Consider the following 26,164-nt stretch of genomic DNA (forward strand, 5'->3'; position numbering starts at 1 on the left):
AATCGAATGGAATAGGTTTTAAGGCTCTATCTCTCATAGTTTCCGAGATAATCGCGATAACGAAATCGCCAAAAAATCTTGCCGTACTTTTGGACATTTTTACCAACACCTACTCGTCACTAAAAACCAATAAAATTCAGAAAAACGTTTGTACCATTTTTCTGAATAATCTACGACTGTTTTTGAAGCTCTGAATGGTTTGTACTTGGTCTCATTATCATGTACAGTAAATTGTTCCGTTTGTACTGCGATGGGAGTGGAAGTACGGAAGTTGAGACGTTTGTACCCACATCAACATCACTTCACGAACTACATATGGAATCCATTACGATGATTTTACGGTTGATAAAAATGGAATCAGGTGATTTGATAATAATAATAGTAATAACAATAATAATAATAATAATAATAATAATAATAATAATAATAATAATAATAATGAATAATTTTCCTTGGTACAAACGAGTACTAACGATTTAGAAGTTATCTGTATGTTTTCCTGACGTCCTTCATACATTTATGATCTTAGAAGCGTGTAAAGTATTGAAGGTGTTGATAAATGGAAAAATATAGTACATACAAGTACTATCCATGCTGAATCCTTGCTCATGAAAATTTTTTCCGTACCTTCATTTCCGACGCTGCACGATTTTTCCCGCACCTCTTACGTCTAGGGGTGCGGGGTACAAATGAAAATGAATGTAATACATTCAGGTACTCACTGAGTACAATCGATACTATAAGAAAGACAATCGATTTATCAAACTTCGACTCCAAGTTCACACAGCTGATTTTTTCAGCTGATTTTTCCAGCTCCTTTCATATTTTGTTTCCTGCATTATAAAATTTAGTGTCTTAAAGACACCGTAATTTAAGATGTCAGACAAGAATTTCCGAGAAAATTTCTCTGATCCCCCGACTCCGTGAAGACTGGAATTTCCAATGTCTTGAAATCATTTTCGTTTTTCATCTAAAAACAAAAAGTTTGATAGACGAGACATTTTCATAATGTCTTGAAATTCAGGGCATCGAATTTAAGACATTTTTTTAGTCTCAATCCTCAGCACTTGAAGACTATTCAGTCACTAGTGATTTATGATGCGGAACTGAGATAAGGTATTAACTTCATTAAGACATACAATCATAAGACGTTTTTGGTGACTTATCCATTCTCTTCTAATTCGTTGAAATTCGGAATTCAACGAGAGGATCGGCAGGGCGATGAGGGTGGGAGGTGTCAAATGAATTCAGGCTTAGTATCATTACAATAGGAAAAGAGCATCAAACCTTCAGAACTTCAAATTCTGAAAAGAAATCTTTTTTATCCGTATTTTAAAGATAAAAATTAAATTCCTACAAATTCTGCATTACGACCGCTATTTTTAACATAACCAAAATTATCAGTGCAACGTATGACGGATTGCGTATAAAAATTCTATAGGATTTCCGTATATGATATTCGGATATTTCTATACGATTATTTTCTATACGAATTATTTTTATACATAAATTTTGACATAAATTTTTGTTTTCATACGAAAGATGTCTAAACGCTCCCGAGAAAAACGTAGAGAAATGTCGCAACTCCATACGAAATGTTTCTATACATGTGGCAGTAGGTCGTATAGGATCAAACCTATAGAAATCGTATAGAAATAATTTGTATAAAAAATATCCATATAGAAATATCCGAATATCATATACGAAAATCCTATAGAAATTCTCTACGTAATCCGTATAGAAAACTTCTGTACGATTTTTTCATACGTGAAAAATCTGTCGCGAATTGATAAACAAGAATAAGTGCACATCATTGCGAATAAAAATTGCTTTTGTCAAATCATTTTCTCAAATTGTTGGGAAACAGTTTAACCAAAAAACCGCATTTTCGAAAAAAATGCACTTATCCTAGTTTACCAATTCAGCACAGAAACTGACGCTTTGAAAAAAATGAAGTTGGGAAAACCAAACGAGACATCGTAAGTTTGAAACAAAAGATCCTCGAGTAAGGCTCTTAGAATATGTAGAATGCGTGACTTCATTTTGGGGATACAAATGTTTTAAAGAAGGGGACAAAAGTCTGTTAATTTCAGCCACTAGTTTCTCTAATGCGTGGATAACTCTGTCAACGATCCTTTGGGTAGTTGTGGTTTCGGATGAGCATCCTTAAAAGGTCCTCTTGTTAACAATGTAGGTACTCACCAAGGGGTATTACATGTATGTGTCAAGGTTAAATATCTTGTGCCAAGCTCGTAGAACATCCTCAGCACAGCTAAGCTCGTCCCAACGGCATGGCCACCTTCAACTCCTATAAGACTGGCTAATCTATGCTCTTTGTGGGCTTTTTCGATTCCTGAAATCATCGGGTAATTTGTTTGAAATAAATAAATTATTTGTTCAATATAATTAAATGTTTTTTTTTTAAACAAGTAAAAAATTTCAAATACAGATTTTTATTTAATTCAAAAGAACCATTTTTCTGGGGGTATCGATCATGATTGCATAAATAATCACGAAAATGTGAAGGAAAATTAATTCTCCATTGGAGATTTTTTCTTCCTTTTGTAGCAGATTTGAAGAAAAGAGTCTCCAATGCTCAAAAGACCGCTGGGAAGGGCTTGGCAAGGTAAATTGGAAGTGGCCACAAGATGGCAATAGGCATCCTACGGGGAGGCATTCAGTTAATTTGGCCAGCATGAATTTGTGGACAGTTTGCATTGTAAATGATTATGAAATTGGTCAAGGGGGACACGGGCCACTTTACTGGGCATGCCATTGCATCAATACATGATCATGAAAATTATTAGATACTGAGAAAATTGAGGATATCACGAGGGGGTAATCACTCAGAAACAACAGGGTGCACCAAGTTCGTTGCCTTTTCTTCATCAGTTAAGGGGAAACTACTGTGAGTTTTCAAAGTCGTGGGTTATTGGAGTGAGACTTTTCATACGTAGAAGATCGATTATATAGATCTGAAAACGAATAATTCGCGCAAAAAAAATTTGTTTATTGTTCGTTTGCCCGAAAACGTTTAAAATGCCAAAAACAGTCCAGGGCCTCCAATTTTTGAGCTATGGAGGATTTTTTGCTTCTGAATGGAAGCTTTTTTTTTTAATTTTCGGAAAAATATTTGGAATAACAATTGCGAGCTATTTTTTCTTAATTCGCGCCTTACATAGCTAAATTTGTTTTTTTTAAATATTTTTTTACACAAATAGTGAATTTTTTTATATGAAAAAAAAAACGAAATCAGCTGTGTAGGAGTCGAATAAAAAAAAACTGGCTCGTAATTGTTGTTCCACAGATTTTTCCGAAAATTTTGAAAAAAAAAAATCTTTTGTAGCTCAAAAATTGGAGACCCTGGACTGTGTTCAGCATTTTAAGCGTTTTCGGGCAAACGAACGATAAAAAAAAATTTTTTTGCCCTAATTATTCGTTTTCAGATCCATATAATCGATCTTCAACGTATGAAAAGTCTTATTCCAATAATCCACAACTTTTAAAACTCATAGTAGTCTCCCCTTAATGACTAAGTCTCACGATATGTAAGTCCTTATGTCATTTTTATATTTGGCTTTTAGACTGGATATGTCTTCTGAAAAGGTAGTTGACATAGAGAAAAATAATAAATAAGCACTTTTTAATAGAAATCGACGCAAACAACAAACAGAATTTTTGAGAGTTTTTCAATAGAATTATAATAAAAATTCGATGAAATTTCGCAATGAAAGCATCAGTTTTTCTATTGAATTGTTTCATCCATACAATTTCCGGGGACTCCAGAACAACTTCGAAAACCTCAAAAGACTTCTCTTGAAAATTCATGAGATTTGCAGTCCCTCTTTACATGTCATGTCACGAGTACTCCCTCGAGATATCCATTACAAGACAAAGTTCTACGTACCTTCAGCAGTTGTGACAACAACCATGTGCTGCGAATGTTTATTCACAAGGCGTCGAATTAAGTCTATCTGCTCCAGTGCCAATTGAACTGAATCGAGATGTTGTGATGAGCAGGGCACGTACGCTGACCAAAACTGGAATTTATGGTTTCTGTATTACATTTCACTTAAGAGATGCCTTGTTCATTGAGGATAATATAAATAGCCCGACGCTTGCTATCCTTTGTCCTCTACCTTTTGCGTATGAAATAATAGACTGCACGTTTATTTACTCAGCGCAACAAAACAAGTATGCCTTGTCACTCCACACATGTCAGTCACAAACCTGTATTCCACTTTTGGAATACACTCTGTGATGCGTACAGGGCTTCCTCGCGTTTATACGAGAAGTCGGGTTTGATGTGGGTGTGCGCAAAGGAGTGGGAATTTCGTCATTTTGAATTCAGTATTTATATGAATGAAACTCAACTAGGCTTTGAACCTTTCGCGTTGCAATAAAAATGAAATGTTACGGAAAACGAATATCCCTTTTAATTTCAAGAAATATCCTTCGGTGGTTAATTACCATTTCATTCGATGGAACGGCAAAGCGAGGAGTTGTTTCCAGTGGAAAGACGTTGCATTTTAATTAGCATCTATATGTGTTGATGGATGCAATTGCAAGTCAATTATCTGACAAAAATTCGTAGTAGTTGAATTGCAAGAGTCTAAAGTTTATCTTCTATTTTGAGCCATCAGGAATTCTAAAAATCTTGAAAAAAATTAACGGTCTATTCTGTGCGGAAAATTCCTGAACAAATTGAAATTTTTGCAGATTACAACTTTAGTTCATTAATAATTAATGAATACTGTTAGAAATTTTTTGAAATTTCATGGAAGATATTATAGTAAATCTCATGAGAGTGAAATTGAATCGGATTTATAGGGAACAATGGTTATGAAATTTCAAGTTTTCAGTAGAATTCACTGAAATTCATGAGTGGGAGCGAGATGGAAATTTCACAACTTTATTGAATTTCCAGCGGAACATGAATATTCAGAAACAAAATGACATGAATGTTCAATTTTTCCCTGAATTTTCCTGATTTCTCTGAATTTTCACAGAATAATTGAACTGAAAAATCAAGTATTTTATTCATTTTCAGATCATTTGAACAGAAAATCACTGGAATATTTGATTTTTCAATGACAGGATTTCCTGAAAATCCAGTGCAACTTGAACACGATAAAAATTTCCGGAATTTGGCACGGAAAATTCAGGCGAAAATTTTTAACAGCGAAGGATCAATTTTTCATTATGAAAATGCTTCTCTTCAATCGTCACAATCACATTATGTTTCCCAAAAATCTATGTAATGGCTAAAAAAATAAGATTTCCGAAAGGATTAACAATGGCCCTCATTAATTCAAAAATGAAATGCTGTGGGAAATGAATATCCGTTTTGATTTCAACAAACATCCTTCCGTGGTTAATTACCATTTCATTTTACAGAACTGCAAAGTGGGGAGTAGTTGCCAATGGAAAGACGTTGCCGTTGGACTAGTGTTCTATATTTCAATTGATGAATCCAATTTCAAGTCAATTATCTGACAAGTGAATTGTCCATTCAATGAACAAATGTTTATACCGCACTCTCGATGAGATTGCCGGTATCCCGCTCTCGGCTTGTTCATGCGGAAACTCGGGCTTCCTGTGGGTATGCAACCCCATTCATGGAAATGAATGTGAATTTAATCATTCTATTCTTGTATTTTTATGAAAGATGTGAATCAAACTCTGAATCTACCGTGTTGTGATGAAAAAGGAGAGCCATTTCCAATTTCAGAGAGTATCCTTTGACATTTATTTACCATTCAATTTTATTGAACTGTTTGAAAAAAAGTTTCCCCCGTGGAAATTCAATTTCGCGATCCGATCCAACAAAATGCTCCAAAATTGTAGAAAATATTTCTCAAGTTTTTCTGCACATGAACGATCTGCAAAACTTTTCTCTTTCGCTGCTGGACAACACAACTATCGACAAATTGGCGATAATTTTAGAAAGATAATCTCAAGAACTTGAGAATTCCCGAACTTATTTGGATTTTCCAAGCTTCAAATTAAACCAAACTATTAATCACAAAACCAAAAATAGATCTTCCAATTTCTTCCAAATTAATAATCAATAAACCATCATCTCATATTAGTCGTAAAATTCAACAAAAAATTATGAACGACGTGAAATGTGGGGGATTGATGCGCAAGGGGAAAGGAGTTGCGGTTCGTCAACCATTTCACATTATCTGACAAGGGAATCGTCCAGTTATTCAATTAACGAGTGTCTATCCTTCACTGTCGATGTGAAATAGGGTGACCAGGCCAATTGCTGGACGGTTAAAGGAAATTCGAGTTTCGTGGTATGATCTAAAATAAAAGAATCACCTAAATGGGGATATGATGGAAAAAAATCGTTTAAAGTGAAAATAACAAAACAAAGAATAATTTAATTCAGAAATAGTTGAATGTAGCCGAAACCTCCAATTTCTGGACGACTGGGTCATATTTTTTTTTTTATTTATTAAATGTTGATCAGTAGAAGAAAATAACTGATCACATGATTGTACACAAGTGATATTATGGAGAGGTGGAATAATCAATACAATTTTCATTTTATTTGTGGAATAGACAATGCAAGTTGAAATCGTCCAGAAATCGACCTGTTTACCCTACATATCTATATCTCACGCTTCACGTGGAAACGCAATTTTCACGTGCGTATGAGCAGAAGAACTGTAAAAAACAAAAATAAGCAAACTGTTTTCATAATTTCAAGAAACATCGCCTAGTGCTTAATCACCACTTTATTTTATGAAACTGCACTGAGAGACCATTATTCCATGATTCTGTTGATTAATCCAATTTTTAGTCAATTATTTAACAAGTGAATTGTCCATTTATTCAATAAAAAAATGTTCAGACGTCACTTTCGATGTAAATCAGTATGGATTGGCGTTTGACATTGATTGAGCGATTTGAATGAAGGCTAACCGCAGTAGCCCACCGAATAAAAAATAAAACCGAGTGTACTGGTGGTTCTACTCTGGCCTCCAATATTTTGTCACGATAAAAGACATTTGACAACACTCTGGGAGGGGAAAAAAATCCAGATAGGAACGAAAAATATGGAGATACATTTAGCGTCGGGATTTAAATATATGTTGATTCAGGAAGCGCATTGGAGCAGCATCGAAAGAGATTGCTGAAGTACGGAATCACTGATTGTGAAATGATTTTACATTTTAGGAGGAAAATAAAAATCACGTAATCTTATATTCATACGAATAACTTAATTTCGTTTCATACCAGAGGGAAAATGGTCTATCCGCGTTTATCGATCTCTTGACATGAATATTGCTATCCAACAAATTTCGCCTCAGGCGTTATGTGCCCTACATTCACCGCAGTTGAACCGCTGCAGAGAACCGATCCTCAAGATCCTGGGGGAGGAGAAATTCTCAAAATTTGAATTTACCCTTTGTGGTATATAGGCAACGTATGAAGTGCCTTTGTTCCTTTGCATGCTGAGGGTAAACTTAATTGTGGAGGATATAATTTTTTCGTCCGATTCCTCTGAAAATGATCCGTTTTGTTTGCATAAGCGATGTTTTAAAAATTCTAATCTTAATTATTCGCAGGCAATTTTTATTAACAATTATTTGAGAATATGAGCGTGATTACTACTCTGATTTTTTAGAGCAATTTTTTGTACGAGATGAGGAATGTGCCTCTTAGTCTCTCTAATGTCTGAAAATATATATTTTTCTAATTAAATGAGTTTTCGATATTTGTAATTATACATCAGATATTCTACCAGTCTTTAATTCTTCATTTTTTTGAATTAATGAATATATTCACTTGAGTTTTCTAGTTTTTTCAAAATGATTAAACGGAAATTTACAGTTTCTATGGACTTTCTCATCAGATTATGAGAAAATCAATGGAATATGAGATTTTTTAATGATGAGATTGTCTAAAATTGCAGAGGAAATGTCACTCATTAAAAAGCAAAATTGCAAAAAATCTGGAAAAATATTAAAAACTGGTTTTTGAAAGAAAAAAGAAATAAAATACTTGGAAAATCGCAGTTCTTCAAAACCACGGCCTCAAATAATTTTTTTGTCATAGCGTAGCGAAAATATTGTTCGTCACACGGCTGGAATGTACAAAAAAAGAATCAATTTTGTACCCTAAAAATAATTTTTTCAATCGTTGAAAATTGATCCATATTTAGATTTCCATTGTATAAACAATTGCTATTATTTCGTTATTTTAGTTAAGAACTAACTAATTGGTTTGTAAATTGAAGTATTCGATACCGATGGCGGTGGCTGTATGGTTAGAGTGTGGGATTGGCATGCGGGAGATCCGGGTTCGATTCCCGTCTGGGGGGGCCAAAATTTGTGACACTCTATATCTCACGGTTTCATTGTTGAGCGGGAGTCTCGCAAGAGACGACTGTACCTGGGCAGGTTTTTCCCTCAAATGAGGCTTTCCGTTGTCCTTCACCGAATGCGGTACAGGGGAATGGATTTAATTGAAATATTCGATCAAATTTAATGAAACAAGTGTGAGAAGCTTTTGAAATGCCTCCATCAATGTTCCAAGTGAATGAATTTTCCACTCTAAAAATATCTTTTTCAATCGTCGAAAACTGATTCATATTCAGAGTTCCATTATATAAACAATTGCTAATATTTCTTTATTTTGGCGGAAAACAAAATTATTTTCATGGCAAAATTTGTTTCCACTCTTCCCCTCGCGGTGAACAATATCAAACACTTTTATTATCATTATTCATCATGTGTATTCTAATTTATTCATGCATATGTTTTAATAATCACATCATATGATTGTCAGTAATTGAAGTTACATAATTGGTTTGTAAATTCAATATTCAATCAAATTTAATGAAACGAGTGCGAGAGGCTTCCGAAGTGCCCCCATCAATGTTCGAAGTGAATGAATTTTCCACGCCAAAAACAATTTATTCAACCGCCGAAAATTGATCCATATTCAGATTTGCATTGTATAAACAATTGCTATTATTTCTTTATTTTGGTTGAGAACAAACTAATTTTTATGATAAATTTTTTCTTCTACGCGCGAAAAAATTCAATAGAAAAACCTAGCGAATTCGCTAGACAATTATATTGAATTTCTATTGAACTTTCTATTAGTTTTTGACCGATTCTATTGAAATGTTCAATTGAAAATATTGTTTAGAAAAAGTCAAAAGAATTCGATTTTTGTATACAGTTTATTCTATTGATATATGTAAAAGGCCGAGAGGTCATACATGCCTGAATAAAAAAAAAAAAATATTCTATTGATATATTTTCTATAGAATTTCATCGGCTCAAGTTTATTTTGTTTGATTTTCTTGATGAAAAGGAAAGAAAAATCGAATTCTATTGTTTTTTTTTATTTATTGAATATTTTCTACTAAACATTTCAATAAAATCGGCCAATTAAAAGAAAATTGAAACTAAAAGAAAATTGAATAGAAATCCAATAGAATCTTTTAACAAATTCGCTAGGTTTTCCTATTAAATTTTTGCGTGCGTGCCACTCTCCCCCTCGCTGTAAATACGTTTATTGTAATCTATCCGTGCGCCCGTTACAATAATAGCATCATATAATTGTCAGTAACTGAAGTTACATAATACGTTTGTAAATTGAAGTATTCAATAAAATTTAATGAAACGAGTGCGAGAGGCTTTTGAAATGCCACCATCAGTGGTCGAAGTGGAACAAAGAGCGATTAACATTTTTAAGGTACTTCCGCAGTAAGTATACTTGGTGAAATTTTCGAAATGGTATAAAGACGCAATATTTGGATCATATGTTGTTGACCACATTAAAAAGATATTCCCAAAATTTCAAGTCCCTGGTCCACCCCATTTTTGAGATATGCATCGCCAAACATTCAATTTTTGTATTTTTTCCATTTTTGACGATGTATATCTCGAAAATGGGGTGGACAAGGTACTTGAAATTTTGGGAATAGTTTTTGAATTTGCTCAACAACATATGATCCAAATATTGCGTCTTTATACCATTTCAAAATTTTCACCAAGTATACTTAGTGCGGAAGTTCCTTAAATCAACAGGGCGAGCTTTTGTGCAGTTTCAAAAATTACTTTTCTCTCTGTCTGATTTTCCCCATTACAAACGTACTCCAACACTCGCTGCTCCATTTGCCATGCTCCTACATCCCCGGGATCTCGAATGATTCACGGTAATACAAATAGTCGCATCTTCGTGGCAATGCCTAGATGATAGAATGCTACCAGAGTTTTTTCAATTTTTTTTTCCTTTTTTCACGCGCATACCATTTCTCCGAGTTTATTCCACACCAGTGACAAATAATTTTTCATAATCATTTCCTGTTTTTCAAGCTTGGTCGTAGCATCCTGACAAATGCACACTGTGGGCTTTGAAATTTCTGCCTCGTTACTGCCTGGATTCGATCCGCATTCCCAACGTTTTCATTGTCTACTACGTTCTGTATTTTTTTAAATAAAACGCGCATAAACGAAAAATGAGTTGTGATTCTATTGTCACTCGTTGGTGGGTAAAATCACGTTCATTTTTTGTGAAAACCCGGTGAACGCAAAAAATAATGAATATATGTGATAAATGCGCTTTGTTAATTTGACTCCCAAAGTTATCTACAGTTTTAATGAAAAATTTTGTCCACCTATAGAACTTTACGTAACAATGATTCCCAGAAAAGCCCCGATATTTCCGCTAACAAAAGACTCCAATTATTTTTTGAATCCCATTATGAGGGAGTTTCTGTTTCATTCAAAATTAACTTTGTTAATAATATAGAAGCTTGAATGGACTGGACGTGGGTTGGTTTACTAATTGAGCCACTTAACCTGTGTGTAAATACTCACTTGAGCTGCTACCATTCCCTCCTTCAGTCTTCTGAGATCAGTGTGACTCCAGGCTGATTGTGACCACGGCTGGCTGCCTTTTAAATCCTCAAACCTGAAGTCACGCAGTTGATTTTTTAGGAACTTTCGGATGTTCCAGGGTAAATCGTTGTGTCTGGAATGACAATAACAGAACACGTTTCAGGTCATTGAAGTGGAAACTGTAATTTCGGTATTGGATATTTGTATTTAAATTGCCCACAATTATACGTATTGCAGTATCATTTTGACATTATTATTGAGATATCTGGAAATATCGTATTATCATTGGGAGAGTGATTTGGAGCATGAAAATGATTTGAAAAATCACTCCACGATGTGTATGGATTTTTGAAAAGCGCGAGTTGAAAATTTTTGGGTGGAATTTCTGGTAAACTTTTTGGAAATTTTCATCAACTGAAAGCTCCACTGAAATTTCAAAGAATTTCATTATTAATATTCAACAACTTGATTTTCAGTGGATTTTTCGGAAACTTTCGGATGTTAGAGGGGAAATCTTCGTTTCTGGAATGAAAATAACAGAACACGTTTCAGTGTCATTGAATTGGAAACTGTAATTGCGGTACTGGATGTTTGTATTTAAATTGCCCACAATTTTACGTATTGCAGTATCATTCAGACATTATTATTCAGATATCTGAGGATATCGTATTATCATGAGAATATCGGTTTATCATGGGGAGAGTAATTTGGAGGATGAAATTCATTTGAAAAATCACTCCATGATGTGTATGGACTTTTGAAAAGAGAAAGTTGAAAATTTTTGGCAGGAATTTCCGGTAACCTTTTTGGAATTTTTCATCAAGTGAAAGCTCTACTCAAATTTCAAAGAATTTCATCATTGATATTCAACAACTTGATTTTCAGTGGCTTTTTTGACACTCTCGGATGTTAGAGGGTAAATTCTCGTCCCTGCACTGACAAAAACGAAGGTTTTTAAGAAATACGTCTCTACTTATATCAAGAAACTACTGGCTTGAAAATTTTCAAGAGTAAAGTATCTTGTCCTAAGAACTTTCGTCAAGTAATTTTGTACTTGTCCCAAAGACGAGGAAAATCTCTTGATGATAAGAAAGCGAGTGTGAAACCCATTTTAAAAAATCACTCCTCGAAGTGTATGGACGACTGCAAAGAAAGTGTTGAAATTGTTTGGCAGAAATTTCTGGTTCCACTGAAATTAAAAAAATTTCAGCATTGAAATTTTACAATTTGATTATTCCGTTAATTTTTCGGAAATTCACGGATGTTCCAGGGTGAATCATTGCGCGTGGAATGACAATACCAGAACACGTTTCAGTGTCATTGAAGTGGAAACTGTAATTTTGGTACTTGATGTTTGTATTCAAATTGTCCACAATGTAACGTGTTGCAGTATCATTCCGCCAGTATATCTAGACATTTCGTATTGTCCTGGGGATATCGTCGATCATTGGGATAGTAATTTGCAGCGTGAAATCCGTTTAAAAAAATCGCTCCCCAAAGTATACGGACTTTTGAAAAGACAATGCTGAAAAGTTTTGGCTGAAATCTCCATTTTTCTTTTTACGAATTTTCATTAAGTGAAAGCTCCGCTGAAATTTCAATGAGAACTGTAAATTTCAGTTCAGTTATTCCACGAAAATTACCAGAAATCCGAGAATAAATTACGAAATGACTGAAATAATGCAAAACGGCCCAAAAACAACTAAAATGTAACAAAATAAAAAAATTAGATTACATATATTATTTTCTCCAATTTTCCAATAGACATCTGATTTTAAAAGATGGCCAGATCTTCTAATGTGCTTTTCCTGGGAATTTCTATCGCAAAAAGGCTGCGAAAATCTCAAAAGAAATAATCAATAGAAATCAGCAAAGCGAAAGCTCTCGGTTTTTCAATTGAATCTTTTCATACGTGATTCATTAAATCGATTAAATCCAGTCAAGTGGAATTGATCCTCTTCCGTCGTAAAAAAAGCTGGAAAACATGATCAACTCTAACGACCCGATAATTATTAGTCTCTATAAAAAACTCCTCGTGTACCGCTCGCCCCATCTGTTCCGCCGCTCGATTTTGTCCCGAAAGCCCAAAAAAAATCACCAATTGAAGTCCGAGGGTTTGCGTACAGAAATTCCGGTTGTTTTTATTAGTAAAATATATACATCCCTTGTAAGTATGGAGCAAAGAGTCTTAAGAGAACTTTAAAAAAAAAAAACACCCGGCGTCTCTCTTCAGACAGAACCACTCGTGACCAACAGATGTTTATAAAACGAGTTTCCATGAGTAGTTTTAAGAAATTACTTTCTCAGAGTATACACACACCCACTGCAATGTGCACACCTGTAAAACTCCTTTGGTACATCTCACACCCAGCGAAATGCGTAAATTCACCGGCAACTTTTCAAATGGAGTCTCGTACTTTGCATTTGCCTGAGAGCAGAGACACATTTCTCCTGTCGTTTGTATATTTTATACGTTACTTTTGGATCCCATATCGAACATGATAAATGCACACAGGGTGAACTGCTGAGGTGAAAGGTCATTCATCAGAATTTTCAGATAGGAGTCTCCTCAGTTCCCTTTTTTATCGCTCTTCTTTAATGTTTCGATACGCCACTCGGAGAGGGATAACAGGAATTCCCTCTAGTCACGGATAAAGTGTTTCTGTTTGTCACACGCGAGACACACTGTGAGCAACGAGATTTGTTGGGTATCCTTGAGAGACCACTTTAAGTACTCGCACAGGTACTAAAGATAAGATTGAGACCGGGATATTGTTCAAGTGAGGTAGGAGGCTATCAGAAATCTTCACGTTGGGCTAATGGGGCGGGATTGGGATCACGGTCAACAATTGCTCGGGGTCAGGGGTGAGATTCTCTGGTTGAATCATTGCTATTGATTTTTTATTAGGCGTAATTGGAGAGATTGGATTAGATCTTTACGCGGAGAAAAGAAAACTTTGGTTTTCACGCGGAGGGAAATTCTCTCGATATTTTCAATTTTATTCAGTCGACTGTTAGAAATTTTTTGAAATTTCATGGAAGATAGTTTAGTGAATTTCATGAGAGTGAAATGGAATCGAATTTATGGAAAAATGGTTATGAAATTTCAAGTTTCACGTAGGATTATGGAACTTCTTGAGTTTTCAGGAGGAGTAAGATGGAAATTGCATTCGTCAAATTCGAAATTTCCAATTTTTCGTGTCAGGATGACTAATTTTGGCTTCAGGAATTCGAATATGCTATTATTAGATCACTTTCGCATATATGTGTGTGTGTATGTGTGTCTGACCGATCGTTTTTCGACGATAACTGAAAAAATAATTAATTATGTCATTAGGCCCGAAAACCGCGATTCTAACCTCGCTTCGCTCGTTTAGATCGCGGTTTTCGGGCCCAACGACATAAAATATCGTATGTCACACGGCGATAAAAGCATTATCTGGCGAATGTGATTATAATCCTCGCTTTCGGCTCGGATTATAATGCCACATTATATCGCCTGATGACATAATATACTATTAAATGAACCCAATTGTGATTTAAAATATTCTTCCCAATGCCATCTTGACCGAGTTCTATCATGAGATTGATTGCATCATCTGTTGTTGATAAAATTCATTTTGAAACCAATATTCAAGGAATAAATCGTTGAATTCAGTTTAAAATACATCGTCATAAAAATTCCATTCGCAAGTAAATTACTAATTTATTAACGAAAATATATTGTCATGACAAAAGCAATGTCCTGCTTGTTTTCCAACAGTTTAATTGAATTTTAATTCGCAGTTTTCATTGATTCTCTCATTAAATTATGAGGAATTCAATACGATAAGTGATTTTTAATGTCGAAATTTCTTCTTTCTTCTCTAACATAGAATAAAATTTGATCATCATATATTAATTGTTACAAATGAGGAAACGATAACTCATGATACACTTTCATAGAACAGTAGGATAATTTTTACAAAAAATTTCTCTCCATGTATCAAAGCAGCAAACAAGTTCTTAGTGAGACAGTTTTTATTATGGGAACAAGACATTTTTAATTGCTCACAGTACAACCCTGGAGAGGATTGACCAATTTCTCTTTATTGGGACACGTTTTCCTGACGAAGACACAATCGAATGAATTGAATGGACTTTAACTTGTTACGGTTAACCCCCTGCGCTACTGAATTACACCTTCCAACAATTTTAAGAGCATGAGTGTACGTAATTAATGTTCAACGCGTTTATGGTATTATTACGTCGTAAACCTGAACGAGGTAATTAGCTGCCTCCCTGGAGGATATATGTGCGACTGAGTGATTTTGACTCACTCCCAGATCTTGAAACTGTTGGAGCTTAGTGCCGCCAAGGCAATAGGAAGCTCGCAGGCGGATTCATTTCGTGGTTTTCCCCTTTGAACTTCACCGGGGGTTCGGTTTTCTTGAACCTCAAGATCGTTCAGTAATTACTTGAACTGCAGATTATTTTCCGTCATTCTTTCATGCAAACACACGAAATAAGTTCATAGAAAAACCTAGCGAATTCGGTAGAAATTTATCGATTTCTGTTGAACTTGTATTTAAAATTTTATCACACGGCGAGAAATTTTCTAGAAAAATTCTAGTATGAGTACTGAAAAAAATCACAACATATCATCTTTATCAGTATATATATAAAATTAAATTATTATTATTATTTTTTATATTTATATATAAAATTAGATTAATGTAATTGTGTATATATATAATAAGAGTAAGAATGGAAAAAATTAAATTAATGCAATTGTGAAGACGGAAATGGAAAGAAAAAAGAAAATGAAGTAGTGGAAACCAATCTAGCGACGGGCGCGAAACGTTCGTTTAGATATTGTCTATAAAATTCCTCGAAATTAATTTTCTAAGTTTGTTTCACTGTACATATTTGCTTCCCCTTTTAATTGATAAAATTAAAGAGAAAAACTTGGAAAATTTGAGCCAAATTTCCATAGAAAAATATTTCAATAGAGTAAGTTGTACAGGAAAATCTATTCTATTGATTTGTTTTATAGAATATTTTCCACTGAACGTTTCTGTTACGGAAAACGGACGTACAACGGGCAGAATTTTTTCAACAGAATCCGCCAAAGACTAGTAGAAAGTTCAATAGAATTTGAAAGTTAAAAATTAAAATTAACTTTAGAAATCCAATGGAATTTTTTAGCGAATGTTTTTCTAGGAAATTTTTTCGTACGTGAGACTGTTTGAAGCCAAATTTGAGGGAGATGGTGATTTACTCAGTGAATAAATTACACGTTGAAAAATATTGTCTGTAGCTACACGTCCTGGGATCGCTCGACGGTATCCAGGACACTTAGCATAATAATAATTATCCGACTCTAGGTTGTAACCCCTCCAGGGTATTTTAAGGGAATTAGCTGTGACACGCATGCATACTCATAAGCGTGACAGAGCATATTTTTCGTCCATAAGTTTTTTTAAGAGATTGCACTCTTCAACTAATGTTCACACCTTTGAATGGAGTTAATTTTTTGGGAAATTTATGATTATAATGGGTTGGGAAATTAGAATTTGAAAAATTTTTCCGTTTTTTCTCTTCTCATAAATAATTTATAGATGGACTGAAGGTCTTCGGGTGATGGTCAGCTGCAAGCTGTTTGCGATGAGCTGTGTTGGAAATAGAATGAATAAAAATAGTCCGTAAAGAATGAAGTCTCCTCGGCTTCTTATAAATCGTAACAAATTTGTTTTTATCATCAACTTTACCAGTTAAATAAAAAAATTCAATGATTTATGAAAAGGTACTTGGCTATTCTCAAGAAGAATTTCCATTTTTTAATCTCGAAAATGGCGTCGTTACCTAGTTATAGTCGCAAGCTTCTTGCCAGGAACTCCATTGCAAATAGAATAAATTCAAACAATTTACAGACAATTGAGTTTCCTCTCTTTTTATGGATCGTAAATAATTTGTTTACATTATCACCTTCACCATAGATCGATTCCATATGAAACAAAAGGTTTCCAAAAATTCAATCGATTTTTATTATCAGTAAAAAGAAATTTGAAAAATAAATTAAATGAAAAAAATTGAATAATGAATCCAAAAGAAGCGGCTATTCTCAGGAACGAATTCCAATGTTTAGTCCCTTAACGGAGTCGTTACCTAGTCATAGCCGTTTGCAAGGTTTTTTCCATGAGCTCCATTGAAAATAGAATAAATTCAACCAATTTTTAGACAATTGATTTCCTTCTCTTTTTATGAATCGTAAAAAATTTGCTTACATTTTGAACTCCACCAGAAATGGATTTCATGTCAAACAAAAATTTTCCAAAATGCAATCAATTTTTATTATCAATAAAAAGCAATTTAAAAAATAAATTGAATGAAAAAAATTGAATAATTCATTTTAAAAAATACCTATTCACCCTAACAAATTCCCATGTTTAATCACTAAAGCGGAGTCGTAACCATATTCTCTGAACGTACCTTCGTATTTCGTTGCATAAAATATGAGACTATAGGGCTTCTAATACCTTGCACACACATGAAACTTTTACTCTACTTATTCCAAAAACACAAGTGATAAAATTCTACGTACTTTATACCCTAGCTTTTCCCGTCAACCCGCTTCCCCCACTTCATTTGTAAAGGGTTGATAGAGTGAATGGGGCTTGCTTGGAAAATTCATTCTCCCACAGCCCCCTCAAATGGTCCATCCCAAGGAGCCAAGTGCACATAAGTTTTATATTAATTGTGTATAAATTCCCACAGCCACTTCACCGAGAAATTGGGACAGCATTAATAATTCCAACGGGATTACACGAGATTGGCTCAACTTTTTCAATTTTTCTCTCATCCTCCAGCCAAGTTTGAGGATTCGTTAAGAGTAATACATATGGATTGAGGTTCACTTTGGAAAGTTTTTTTCACTTCATATCGGTTATTCCACCCGGCATCAACTACCAAAGTCATTAGTGAAGGTTTTTCAGACTTCCACGGGTTTTTTTAAGCCGCTCAATTTTGTTTATGTATTCCACTCAAATAGAACTGTGATAGTACTATCCGGGAAGCTGTGTTCTATATCGGTGGAGTTGTGGATTGAACTCGGCTTTTTTTTTCATCGTGATATTACTTGACTAAAAGGGCACCTGAAAATTTGAGAGAGCGGATATTGAAAGCATCCGCTTGACTGGGTGTTATTTGGAACACTCTCAATAACACAAGTGTCATTTGAAGGATGTTGTACTCCAAAAAAAGAACATTATTCTCATTTTCGCAGCTGTTTTTTTATGATTGGTCGGTAAATTTTTATTGGAATTGACTATAATCTTGTAAAGAACAAGGAAAAAATATACTTAAATTGAATATAAAATATACTTGATTTAAGTATATTATTCTTGAATCAAGTATATTTTATACTCAATTCAAGTTTTTTTTTTCCGTGAATACAATCAGTCCACCGAAAACTGCAATATTTCAGGAGAAATTCTACAAAATATTGTGATTTTTATGTAAAATATTAATATATATTAATATATATATAAATAGTAATATTGTATTGTAATATTGTAAATATTGTATTGTGATTTTTATGTAAAATATTGTAAGTTTTTTAGAAATTCTAAACTAAGAGAAAAATGCATGATCACTAGGTTTGAGAGATAATTTTCTATTGAAATTTTGTTTCCGTAGGTTGCCCTGAAAACAAAACTTACTTTTGCCAAGAAATCATCTTCTTGGGAGAAGAATCGACTTTTTAGAAGAGTATTTCTCCAGGCCAGTCATTCCGAGATGTTCCATGTCCATTTCCAAATATTACAATTATGTTGAATTCCAAGATGATTATGCTACATATGACCTTGAACGAACATCCTCGATTATTTTTCAATTGTTGAAATTTCAGATTTTTTTAAATCTGTAATTTTTGCAATTCTTAATTCTGTAAAATAATTTGGAATAATTCTAAATTTTAATAATTGTCAATGGAGTTCATTCAAGGTTATATGTAGTATAATCACCCCATAATTCAACATAATTGTAATATTTGGAGACAGACTTAGACCACTTGGGAATGACTGGCTTGCAGAAATACGCTTCTAAAAAAATCAATTCTTCTCCCAAAAAAATAATTCCTTGACAAAAGCAATTTTTTTTCTCAATGTGTAATTGAGAGAGCCCTGTTAAACATTTTGGGAATTATCAATTGGTAATTAATAGAAATCAGAGAAATTTCAGTAAATATATTCTTCAATTTTTAATTAATCGAAAATTCAACGTAATTAAGTCCTGAATATTCATGTTTTCATTGGAAATTCAAGTCAATTGGGGAACTCTCGTCTTCCCACTGTTCAAAACTTTGCAATTTCATTGAATTTTCTGTGAAATTTGAAATTTTGGGATCCTTTTCTCAATTCAACGTCGCTCTGCTAAAAATTACGACTAAACAGTTCATGAAATTTCCTTTTTTTTTACAATGTATATTTTCAAATGTACCGAGGTGTAATGATTCATCAGTCATAATCAAGAACTCCGAAAAATTCAAAAACCGATTTTCAAATTTCACAAGGCATAAATGGACGGCATAAATAAAATTTGAATTTTCACCGGTGGAAAGGGGGGGGGGTATTTGGAGCCAAAGGGTCAGATTTTCGGTTTTTTCAGGGGAAAAGTCGACTTTCCCCAAAATCGAATTTTTTCGTCAAGTGAATGTTGATTCCGACATGTCGAAATAAAAAATTTTCATTTTCACTTGAAACAAGGGTCAGATTTGTTAACAATTTCATTTTTTATTTAGACGTTTTTTTTAATACCAAAATGCATCGTAAACGACAAAAATCCACAAACATATTGCGTTTCGGTAACGGCAACGGATGTATATTTATTTGTTAACAAAAAATATCCGCTTACGCAGCTTTTCAGGTATTACATGGAATGTTTGTTTTTTTCAATTTAAATTTTGTTTTTCAAGAGAGAGATTCAACACATTAAGGTTATTATCACTCATTGCAGGAAGAATGGATTGAATACAACAAACGCATGGAAGTATTCGTAACAGTTGCTTTCTGGTAATAAACACACCCCCGTTGCCGTTAACGAAACGCAATGTGTTTGTTGATTTTCCTCGTTGTTTACAATGGATTTCCATCAAAAATGCTACGAGTTTTCGTACTTCTGTCGGATTATTTACAGATTTTACACGACCCGCAAATTCTTAATTTGAATTGTTAAAATTATCTCCACGACTTATTATTACTATGCACTGTTAGGGAAAAAATAAAATTTCAGGTTTCACTGAAAATTCAGTAAAATTCCAGAATTGTAAGCAGCATAAAGACGACAATTCCTTAATTTATTTGAATTTCCAATCTAATATGAATATTCAGTACCAAATTACATTGAATTTTCAGTAAAATCTCAAATTTCATGATTTTTTCCCTCTAAATCGCATTAAGTGTCACTGTCCTGAAAATCCAAGAATATATTTACCGGAATTTTCTGGTTTTCTGTTCATTTTCAGGGAAAAATGGAACTGAAATTTACAGTTCTCTTTGATTTTTCCACGAAATCCTGAATTTTCAATTACGAAACTCCTTGAAATTTCAGTAGTAATTAAATTTGCAATTCGTAATTAAAACAATTCTCAAAAGTGTGGCATCCACAATTCCAAATCGTATAAAATTTGCAAATTGTGTAAAAAATCATAGACCTAAGAATGCATCTGAAACTGCAAAAACTCGGATATTTCATTCATCCATTCAGTCAGGCATTATTGAAAGCACAAGTATCATAACAGAAATGTACCCCCTAAAATACAATACCATTCTAATTTTCGCACCTGGTTTTCCCCCGTAATTGTTATTCTAATTGAAAAAGTACGCTGTCACATTTTTTATACCTCGGAGCGACGCAGGTATGTACAATTGTACTCGAGTAGTATTTTTTGCTTCTGGAGCCGAGCAACTGAAATACGAACACTTTTCTCATGTAGATTTTTTTACAGTTCCTAGCAGCTCCGCAGCCAGAAAGTGCTTACCTCGCTGAACGTTGAAATAACGAATGATAATGATAACACATAGTAGATGGCAAATATATATGTGTTGGGAGAGTGAAAAAAAACGGGAAAATTTACAGGCAAAGAATCGAATTAGTACATTATGTCATGAGGGCGATAAGCGGCGGTTTGTGAGGAGTGTGGAGTTGCAGCAAGAGGCGTGGCAAGCAGGAGACGAGGATCGCCGAAGGCCCCCCCCACTGAAGAAAAAAATAAAAGCAATAGAAAAAAATAAATCGAAATAAAATCAATATCAGTTGATGCGAAAATAAATAACTAGTAAAGTCCGCCAAAATATCCAAAAACAGTAGGTTGATGACGGTAATTTTGGACCTGTGAAAAGAAAATTGCATAAAAAATAGAAAATAAGAACAGATATCAAAGATAAAAGAAGATACTCAGCTGTTCAATTTTTCTTCTTTTATTAAGAACAGAAGTCGACGTTATAAATACTGATATTTTAGAAATTGTTGTTTTTTGAACAAAAATATCAACTTTAAATTGAACAAAAACTCGGAGAGTGACTTTTTTCTAATGATAAATCTTCTCAATGACACACAACAACATGGCTACCACTAGTGGGTTAAGTTGTAGAGAAGGCCGCTAGAGGCGCTGTACAGCTCATCCGACTATACGTTTACCCGAACGCAGAGCGCATGCCCAAGTGGGGGGAACGTCAGGGCACATGGTGACGCCCACTTTATCGCTCCTAGGATGGGTAAGTGAGATTTACCCTCCTTGGAGCACCGAGCGTCTCATTTACCCTCCTTGGAGCACCGATTATTCAAGTGCCGCGGTAAACTCTCTTTACCCCCTCTCGACAGAGCCCGAGTAAGCGCCGTTTATCGGGCCGAGTGACGAAAAAAGTATTTTCGTTTGCTGACACGGGTGCTGCACAATGGAGTGAAATATCTCTTCAGGAAATGGGGCATTGGAAATATTAGGAGTTTTGAAAGGGCGATGTCAGATGTCTCAAGAGTCTGGTGTCACGGCGAGGATTAACTCAACAAAGTGTCATGGAGGGTAATGGAAATAAGAAATATGATGACAAATGTGGCGTGTTTGTCAATGGGAAATCCTCAGTGGTGCTTACATGCAGTGGAAGGACAATTTCCAAATGGTGAATAGTACACTGAGCGAAAAAATTAGTTTTGACAAAGATGATTTCCTTGATACAAGAAAATATTCTCTTGTCAATTTCTACAATCGTGAAACCTCCTGGTAAATCATGTTATGCTCACACTGAGAGAAATAACTCTTTCAAGAGGCTGAGGCTGAGAAAATTTTGCAGTATTAGCATAAGTCTTCCATAAATTCATATAGTTTGCGTTATAGCTAGAATTTAATGGATTGTGAGAATTCACGCTTTCCCGATCTCATCACTTATCGTCTCCAACTGAGGAATTCTTGTTTCGATTGCACGACGAACACTTTCAGTATCAATTCAAGTGTATAGAAAATTGATCTCAAGTGTTTATGTAACCAAAGTCCTGATGAAAAAAAAATTCTAGATATACCGCAAACTACATGAATTTATGGGGAGGACATTATTTCTAGAATTGAGAACGCTCAAAAATTCTCTAGGCACAAGAGAATCTCATCCTGTTGGAAAATTTTTTCGTTCCGTGGGAGAACGGAATTATTTATCAGGAGATTTCACGATTTTCAAAATTGACCAGAGAATATTTTATTGTATCAGGTAAACCTTCTCTGTCAAAAGTAGTTTTTTTTTTGAGTGTAGTATGTTTGACCTCTCTGAGGTCACGTATGAAAAAATTTGCCAGAAAAATCTAGTGAATTCGCTAGATAATTCTATTGCATTTCTTTTGAACTTTCTATTAATTTTTGACCAATTCTATAGAATTTTTTAATAGAAAATCTCTTATTAAAAAAGTCAAAAGAATTTGTTTTTTCTACACAGCTTATTATATTGAGATATTTACTGTAGAATTTCCTCAGCTCAAATTTCTCAAGTTTTTTATTTAATTTTTTTGATGGAAAGGAAAGAAAAATAGAATGAAAAAAACAGAAAATTTTAACCGAGGAAATTTTTTCGAAAATATCTCAATGGAATAAGTTGTACAGAAAAATTTAATAGAATTTCTTTTTTCTATAGAATATTTTCTATTGAACATTTCAATAAAATCGACCAAAACTAATAGAAAGTTCAATATTTCCCAAATATTTTCCTTATTGTCTCTAATATTTAGTCTATGATGAATTCTCATTCTAAATATCTGGCGACGCAGCGCATTTCCACATGTATTTGATAGGATAGACTTCCCGTCCGTCCCCTGACGCTCACTGACGTGTTATACAACGGGTCAGTAACATGTCGTGTCATTCTTTGCATCCCCCTTATGGAAATCTGAGTGAAAAACTCCTCAACCGATGGAGCTAATTTATACGCCCCCATAACAAACAGAATTCCCAACGAACAAAGACAGAACCCTAAAGAACAGACCTTCCACGCCACGAAAAATTCCACCTCCAATATAAACGACCAAAAAAAACCCGAGGAATCACGCATGGCTCCATATAACCGTTGAAAATGAGAGAACCAGTACGAAAAGCCAGAAAAATTCCACGGAATACAGTCAATGCCTACGAAAGCATTTCGCAAACTCACGAATCCGAGAGATACCTTGAATGTACATTCACGTGAATTGTGACAGACTATCTGATGGAAAATATTTTGCCATTGCAACAACTAGAAGTTGTGTGAGCGCCACCTTGGTACACAGCTGTGCACGATTAAAAACGTAATGGGAAAGCCCATGAGTGGACCAGAACCATCAGAACACTTGGTCGTATTCCACAGCTGGAAATGTTGATGTTGACATTGCTTGGGTAAATTGTTAATTATAGTAATACTAATTTGATCGAATTCGTACCATTGAACATGAATATATGAATCGATCTCCAATATTTGTGTATTCCATCAATTCAGGGTGCAGTCCAATTAATTATCATTCGTAGCTGGACGAACACTCATTTTGTTTGATTACACATGTTATTTGCCGGACAATTTTGTCAATAAATAATCGAAAATCGAGTGTATGATGGGGGAAAGAATGCGGTGGATATTACACACCTCGTACAACCCCATAACTTTAATCGTGCGTTACGTCAGCGCTCGAGCTACGCTTGATTTCCAGTCGCAATCAATAACGAGGAAGATATTACGAGGCGCAAGATGTGGTTACAAGATGGGGAAGATCAGTCAATTGGTATCGAAGTGTCGTGCGAACATATAGCTTCACAAAGTGCGATATAATGAAGCGAGTATGAACGCTAATCAATAACTATTATTAAACTGTTTGTGTGATTAAAGAGCTCGGGTAATTGTACACTGAATATGCTTGAATTGTTAGCAATTAGATATTCTATTGTGCTGAAGCTTCTAGAGAATATATACGACTGTGAGTGATATAATTGAATTGAACGGCATCATTTCCGGAATTGAGAGACGTTTTGAAATTGTCAAATTATGAGGAATGTTGGAGTATTCTTTTATTGCAAGGATAATCCATTATTTTTGCGAATATGTAGAATTTGACAAATAAATTGCTGGGGAAAAATTTGCAAAAATTCGTGAATAGTGAGTGGTATTCAAATTGTATATGGCCAAAAATTATTTTTTTTATGAAGAATTTGAAATTTCATGAATGTCTGACAGAGATTTTCGTAACAGAGTGACATTTAGTTCGATTTAGTGAACAATGGATATTAAATTTTTATGCGAATTTATAAGGTTTCGGTAAAAATAAGAAAGAAGTCATAACTTACTTAGTTTTTAGTAGGATATCAATATTCAGAACCAAATTACCTGAATTTTCATTCAAAATATGAATATTCAATACCAAATTACGCTGAACTTTTAACTTGTTTAATTATTTATCTGAGTCTCTTTGATTTCTTGTAACTTAACGGGAATAATTGAAGCGAAATGTATAGATTCTATTTATTGGTCAAATTGAATAGTGAATTCACTAGTGAATTCAAAGTGTCGCCGACGAAATTCTTGGAAATCTGAATAGATCTGTCACATGATAATAATTTCATCGAATTCTCAAACTCAAAATAAAGTCCCCGATTGTAGGAACAATATTCTAACCTTGATGAGTATTTTTTGTCGCTAGATGCATCTACAATGGATGTTGGCACTCCATCTATTTCGTAACAAAATGAATAGGACAAGCTTTAAATTGAATTTCCATTCAAAAGAAGATTGTACGTCCTCGTGAAAATTAAATTCGCCCATTGCTTCAAGCCGGCTCATTCACAATTTCAGGAATTGCGAGGTTTACATGTGTGTGTCAAGATCATGGGGACGAATGGAACTGAAATTTTACCGAACACGTTCAGTTCCAAGTTTTAGGGAGAATCCGTGCGAATAATAATAAAAAAGTCCCAACTTAGTTAGTTTTTAATAGAATATCAATATTCAGTAACAAATTACGCAGAACTTTTAGTTAATTGAATAAGTTACCTGAATTTCTTTGAAATTTGAATACAACTGCCACTCGATAAAAATTGCCTCGAATTCTCAATCTCAAAATAATGTCCCCGATTGTAGGAACAATATTCTCACCTTGATGAACATTTTTTGTCGCTAGATGCTTCTACAATGGATGTTTGCACTCTATCTGTTTTATAACAAAATGAATAGAACTAGCTTTAAATTGAATTTCCATTCAAAAGAAGATTGTACGTCCTCGTGAAAATTAAATTCGCCCATTGTTTCAAGCCTGCACATTCAATATTTCGGAAATTTCGAGGTTTATATTGTGTGTGTCCCTTCGTATTCCATGCGAGATACGTAGTTTTACAAACGATGAAAAAGTGCTATGACTACCAACGAAGCGATTTACTTGGGAAGAACGTGGTGACGGCCGCATTTCATATCTCCCTGTACAGGATGCGTTGCACACATCGATCGTTGGGAAAAATAAAACCACTTCGGACTATATCTCGTATTTTTCACTGATGCTTCTTGCATCCAAGCCCCTCCACTCTTTTTTTTGAACTTGCTGTGTCTCTCTGAGGTTTTTGCTTTCACTCTTGGTGCTGGAATAAGCGCTTTTCATCGAATGCTGGAGAAAGTCGAGGGGGAGGGGCATCGCTCCGCCTTTCAGATCATTCAGTCCCTTAGCGTTGGTTAATCTTGCAAATTTGTCTTTCACATCAGTCATACCGCTGAGCTTTTTCACTCGGTCTTTTTCTCATTCACGAGTATGTGACGTCTTTGTGAGCGTAA

At 34.4% G+C, this 26,164-nt stretch overlaps 1 protein-coding gene across 1 annotated transcript in view; it reads right to left on the reverse strand.

Moving 5' to 3' along the window:
* Positions 1-26,164, reverse strand: part of LOC107039821 (dipeptidase 1) — a 57,846-nt gene that overhangs the window by 25,383 nt on the left and 6,299 nt on the right. The window contains exons 2-4 of the mRNA XM_015259640.1: positions 10,848-11,001; positions 3,908-4,040; positions 2,203-2,353 (exon numbers count right to left, since the gene is read on the reverse strand). Of these exons, the coding sequence (XP_015115126.1) occupies positions 2,203-2,353; positions 3,908-4,040; positions 10,848-11,001 (438 nt within the window). The remainder of the gene's footprint in view (positions 1-2,202; positions 2,354-3,907; positions 4,041-10,847; positions 11,002-26,164) is intronic.

This window comes from Diachasma alloeum, unplaced genomic scaffold, assembly GCF_001412515.2.
Source record: "Diachasma alloeum isolate Michigan unplaced genomic scaffold, Dall2.0 Dall_scaffold_00308, whole genome shotgun sequence".
Taxonomy (NCBI): domain Eukaryota; kingdom Metazoa; phylum Arthropoda; class Insecta; order Hymenoptera; family Braconidae; genus Diachasma; species Diachasma alloeum.